The sequence below is a fragment of the Pteropus alecto genome, unplaced genomic scaffold (genome assembly GCF_000325575.1).
Source record: "Pteropus alecto unplaced genomic scaffold, ASM32557v1 scaffold123, whole genome shotgun sequence".
Classification (NCBI taxonomy): Eukaryota; Metazoa; Chordata; class Mammalia; order Chiroptera; family Pteropodidae; genus Pteropus; species Pteropus alecto.
This window is the reverse complement of record NW_006433950.1, coordinates 6,365,757-6,371,509: the sequence shown is the minus strand read 5'-3', so window position 1 is coordinate 6,371,509 and position 5,753 is coordinate 6,365,757. Positions and strand designations below refer to the sequence as shown.

The 5,753-nt window shown below is 55.8% G+C and overlaps 1 protein-coding gene across 1 annotated transcript in view; it reads right to left on the bottom strand.

The window, feature by feature from the left end:
* SLC6A2 (solute carrier family 6 member 2) overlaps positions 1-5,483 on the bottom strand; it is a 39,220-nt gene extending 33,737 nt beyond the window's left edge. Inside the window, exon 1 of the mRNA XM_015586903.1 lies at positions 5,210-5,483. Within this exon, the coding sequence (XP_015442389.1) occupies positions 5,210-5,483 (274 nt within the window). The remainder of the gene's footprint in view (positions 1-5,209) is intronic.
* Positions 5,484-5,753: the final 270 nt, after the last annotated feature.

Genomic DNA, 5,753 nt, shown 5'->3' with positions numbered 1-5,753 from the left:
ACACTCCAGTTCCTATAATAAACCCAGCCCTGATCCTTCCAGTTGGCCAACCCTGAGCCATGTGGTGTCATCTTGTGTCTCTTCCTCCCCAAGACTGATCTTCCCTTTGGGGTCCTCAGCAGCCACTGTGGGCCCTGCTCGCTGGCCTCAGGGTTTCTGTCACCTCAGTGCAAGTGGGGCCTTACACCCCTCCGCTCCTGCCCCTACATTTTACTGAGACCAGCCAGGAGCATCTGTACAGGTAGGTCCCGGCTGCTCCAGGAGGGACTGCCACACAAAGGGATGGCAGTTGGCTTTTTTTGGCCCCACAAGGGGTCACTCCCTCACCTTCACGCTGGGTCCTTCCACCCGACTTCTGGGCCTTAGCGCTGAGACCTGGGAACAGCCCCAGTGAGGGAACAGAGCCGCTCCCCTGATAGATGGACCCCTCTCCTCTAAGGAGGGCAGTGGGCGTGGAACTCAGGGAAATGGGTGTTGGGACCACCCATCCTCCTGGGACAATTCTCCCTTTGCTGTCTGTCGCTTTGCAAATGTTCTGGCTTCCCATCTCCTCCATCTTGGTTTCTTTGAAAGGAACAAATTAGAGGGAAATATAACCTACAGAGAACAGAGCAGGACCTCACCTTCCTCACTCGGGATATAATACCTCCAGTACTAGAATCAAAACCGACATGAATTTTTAGGATAGCTACAATAGACTACGAGCTCCCTAAAGGCAGGGATTGCCTTTTGCTCATCTTGACATTCCTGGCATATGATGGGCATTTAGTTAAAAAAAAAAAAAAAAAATTTTTTTTGGTTAAATAAATGGATCCCAGCAGTGAGTCACACAGAGAATGAAGCTAATGAACTCCCCGGGGCCTTTCTCCACTCACGCTGTGACCTAATCCTCATTTAGGCAGTTAGGTTTGGGACCTCAGGGCAAGATGTAATATTTATCCCCGTAAAATCCCATCTTGCTGGAAACAGCCCCTCTAGATCTTTCTGGCCAGCTCAGAGCAATGGGCCAAATCATGCTGGTGACCTCAGATCAAGGTCTCAGCTCCAGCCCCCGACGAGTCCCTCATTCCTGCAAACTCGTCATCCGAAGGGCCTCAACAGCTGGCTGCCTCGTGTGCATCTGAGCTGAACTCGGTTTGGCAAGCTTGGGGGTATAGATGGCCCTCTTGCAGCCAGGCCAGATGTGAGGGCACCGAGTTTGCAAACTCCTGCCCTCTGTACCAAGCACCACCTCAACAACACCAACTCTTTTGGCCAAGATGGCTCTAAAGGGCGATGAGAATCTGAGCTGACTTGGGGAAGGAGGAGAGCCCCATTGGGGACCGAGCACCACACAGGGCCTCATGAAAACAGGAAAAATGTTAATCCCCATTCTCCAGATGAGGCAACTACAGAGAGACAAGGTTAGGCTCTCGGAATATGGAGTGATGCCCCGTCTTGGCTCTTGAGTCCCCCAGACTCGAGCATGACTATTTCCGGCCCTATTTCCCTTCATCAGTTTCCTCCTAGAATCAGTTCTGCTCCCCCCAAAGTCAGGACCTTACCCCACTCTTAGGTCTAACCCATGGTCAAAAGTCACTGAACAAAAAATAATAGTAACCACTCCACTCACTGAGCCGCTACTACGTGCCAGGCACTGTTTTGAGTCCTTTGCCTATATCCTCTGTGATGCCAGAACACCCTGCGAGATGATGCGTTGAGTCCCCTTTTCTGCACAAGGAAACAGAGGCCCAGAGAGGACAAGTAGCCTGTCAGGCCCGGATTCAAACCCAGGTCTGTCTGAAATTAAATCTCAGAGCGGGTTGGCAAGACATGTCTCAAACGGCAGAAGCCATTTGCAAAGGCTGATTCACAGTGGCCTCTTCCCTGGCTGGTAGGAAGACATGGGGACCCACCCACCTCCACCCCCAGAGACCAGGACAAGCCAGGTCCAAGGCCACAGGTGCAGAGGGAGAATCTAGAACCCTGGAATCGGCCCCACTGCCTGGTACTGCCTCCCCGTTTGAGAGGGTTTTGAATGAAGCCCTGGAATTTCTAAGGAAGCCTCTTGCACCCATGCACCCCAGCAGCTGGCCTACAGGAAGATAACCAGACAGGATGATGTCTTCCAGGAATTCATTTGGAAAATTAGCCGGCGGCCTAAACCATTAGCACCTTTATAAATTCAAAACACCCTCGAGTCTGGACCAGCGTGAACAACTGGATTTTGAAGCTGTCGTGTTAAGACTGGCACCAGAAGAGCGCACGGCCTGTCAACAAACAGAGTCTTCCGGCTCGAGTGCAGTGTGGGGCCAGGAGAGGGCTGGGTCTTGGGGCTCATCTAAGTTCACCTCCAGCTATAGCGGGGAACTTGGGCTCAGAGAGGGGCTGTGCCGTGCCCAGCGTAACAGAGCTGAGATTCGAACTCCGGTCTTTTGGCCTCTTCCACAATTACACGATCCCCATGCACTAGCCTGCTTGCCCATCTCTAGGGCTGACTACGGAATTACGGGATGAGAACTTATCCACAAAGAGCAGCCTGGAGGTCTCAGCAGAGATGAAGCCCAGAAGGGGCCCGCTGAGCATCCCCCAGAGGGGCGGGGACCGCACTGCTCTGCTGTGCCGACCGTGGACTTTGTAGCCAGAAACGGAAACTCGCTGGTAGCGCTTCCCCACCCCTTAGCCTGGCATTCAAGGTCTCCGCCGCCCGGCCCCAACTCGCCTCTCCACCCCAAGCTCCCCCAGCTTGCCCTGCAGCCTGTGCTCGCAGGCTCTGAGCTGATCCTGCGTGCACAGTTGAATACTGCCTTTCTTCCCGAAACTTGTCCATACTTCTTCCATCCCCAGGAGCTGAGCTCCAACCACAGCCCACCTCCTCCGAGTCTCACCCAAGCAGCCCCTCTTTAGCTCTTTAGAGTGCTTGCCACCTCCCCCACCCACTTCACACATCACCATCATGATGCTGAGAGGCAGCGGCAGCTTCCTTCACTAAGGCCGTCCTCCATGCCAGGCTCTCTGCGGGCATTTGGTCCTCACGAAAAGCCTCTGAGTTGATGCCACTGTTTCCATTCGATAAATGAGGAAACTGAGGCTTGGAAAGTCACCCAAAGCCACAGAGCTAGAAGTTGGAACCCAGGACTCCATGGCTAAGGCCCCCCATCTCCAGGCTGCCGGCCCCACCCCCACAGCGCATGCGCCTCACTGTTAGTTACCGCCAGGGATTCCGCCGTGTTTGGAACGGCTAGATCCTTGAGGGCTTGGGCCATTTCATGAATGGACTCGCTCAAGAAGTCTGCTGGGTATCTTCTACCACATTCCCAGGACCTAGGCCTTATCTTCAGCACTAGAAATACAGGGGTGAAAAAGCTACTTCTCTGCTGTCTAGGTGCCCCAGACTGTTGTGGAGACAGACCCGCAAAAAGACAAATGACCCAACAATTCAGAATGAGCTACGTGCAGGGCTAGTAAGCCCAGGAGACAGGGCTTCCAGCCAACTTCACTTAAAAATTGGAACCTGTGGCAAAGTGGCTCTGTTTTGTGCCCTAGGCACCTGATCTGTCACCTTGCATATAGCAGGCAGTCTCTGTGTTAGCGGCAATGGCCAAGTGAGCACACAGTGTCGGTAAACGGCCCAGGCTATCCATCTAGCTGATCTGTCCAACTGGCCATCTGGGGTGCTTTTAGTTTCAACAAACACTTATAACAATAAAAATGACTTGTAGCAGCATGACAATGAAGCCCCTGGGTGACTGAAGCTCCTGGCAGGCGGACAGGGTAGTTCATACATCTAGGTGACCCCTGCAGAGCCAGCACTGGGCCTCACTTCGAGAGGAACCCAGTAAATATTGTTGATTAATGATGGCGTCTTCCACTGTCTAGGGACAAGCAGTCTAAGATGGTCACCGAGGACAAGCTGGATGGCACATCCCATGGTGTCTCTGTCTGTCTTTCATTCGTTATCTCCCTGCCTGCTAAAATGGCATAGAATCTTCATTTCCTCCCTTCTTGGGTGCAAATGGCCAGAATGCTTAAACCTGACCAGAAACCCTTGAGAAGCTGCAGGAGCAAAATATGAAAGTTTCACTTCTGGTTCCCATTTCTCTCCCACAGTGAGAAGCATGTGTCTAGAGTACACGCTGAAGCAAACTGCTGGGTCCCAGGCCCTATGGGACAAGGGCATGAGCTTGCCCTTCACCCAGCTCCGAACTCTCATCCTGCCTCCCTCTGAGGCCCTCTGGGGTCCTGAGCCAGAGGCCCTGCCAGGCAGGATGGTCTAGTGGATAGAGAGAGAATTCCAGAGCTGAGCCCCTTTCACCACCTTCTTCCTGTAGGTCAGCTCTCTGCAGGGCACCTCTGAGTTCATCACAGCCAATGGGCAGGACTAGGGGGTTCAGGTGCCCAGGAGCAAAGGCCCTCAGGAAGGAGCTAGCTAGAGCCATAACACCCAACATCCTGTCCCCTAGGCTGCTCCCCACAGGGCTCTGCCACCTGGCTGGGCTGTAGTTGATCTCTAGGCTCTCATCCCAGGACAGGTGGGTAAACTGTCACTCAGCAGGGGGAGAGGAAAAGGAAGAGTCTGGCTGCTACGCCCATTTTCTAGGCCCCTGATGCAATCCGCCCTGCCTGCCGTGAGGCCAGGACCCCAGGAGGTGGAGCCTCGGTTCCATCATCCAGGCCAGCTCCTGAGACCTACTGAGCCAATCCCACCCAGGCTGGGCGCTCTGGCCCCTGCAGCCGACCAGCACCAACTGCCAGTGGAGTCCCTCTGACTCTAGTTTCTCTTTGAGTGACTCTGTTCCAGAGTCTCTGTCCCCAAGAGCACAGGGCTTCCCAAGTGGCTTCAGAGAGCCCAAGTCCTCCATCAAGCTCAGAGTGCTGGATTTAGGGACACCGCGTGCCTGCTTGTCACCGCCTGCGCCCCTTCCAGAGCTCTCCAAATCGCCTCCCTTCTCGCGGACCATCAAAGTCAGGGTTCCTCACCCAGCCTGGTGCCCCAGTCCGTCCTGGTGCCCCACGCGCCTATCAGTCCGTGTTCGCGCCTCGATTTCCCTCTTCCATGCGGGACGCCAATGCCTTCTGCGTGAGCCCTGTCCAGTCCCTTCCTACGCCCCAGACTTGCCCACGTGCTTCCTCCTCTCCTCCCGTGCGTATCCCAGCTCCTCTCCCTGACACCGCTACGGACAGGTAGCCCCTCCCGAGTCCCACACCCCCAGCCCATCAGGGGACTCACCGCCGCCGTTCTTGTAGCAGAGGTAGGGGAACCGCCACACGTTGGCCAGGTCCACCGCGAAGCCGACCACGGACAGCAGGAAGTCGATCTTCTTGCCCCAGGTCTCCCGGGGCTGCTCGTCGCTGCCGCGGGACGCCAGGAGGCACTGGACCCCGTTGCGCTCTTTCAAGACCAGCAGCTCCGCGGCTTTGCGCGCCCTCAGGGGCTGCTCGGACTCCAGGTCCGTCCCGCTGTTCTGCGGCTGCACCTGCGGGTTCAACCGCGCCAGAATCATGGGTGCGGCTGGCGGGAGGGACGTTCGCGGTCCTGGGAGCGCACCGAGGCTCTGCTTGGATAAAAGGAAAAGAGGTAAGTCCCTGAGCCGTTCCGCCCGCCTTGTGTCCCCGAAACCTCCTGCCAGCACCGGGGGTACCTCGGTCAGCGTGCGCTGAGCGGACGCGGAATTCCCAGAAAAAAAGGCGCGCGTCTGTTGGCACAATTTGGAAACAGAGGTAGCGGCGCGCGGGACGGAGACGGAACTCGGAGGCGGAGACCGCCCCGGCCC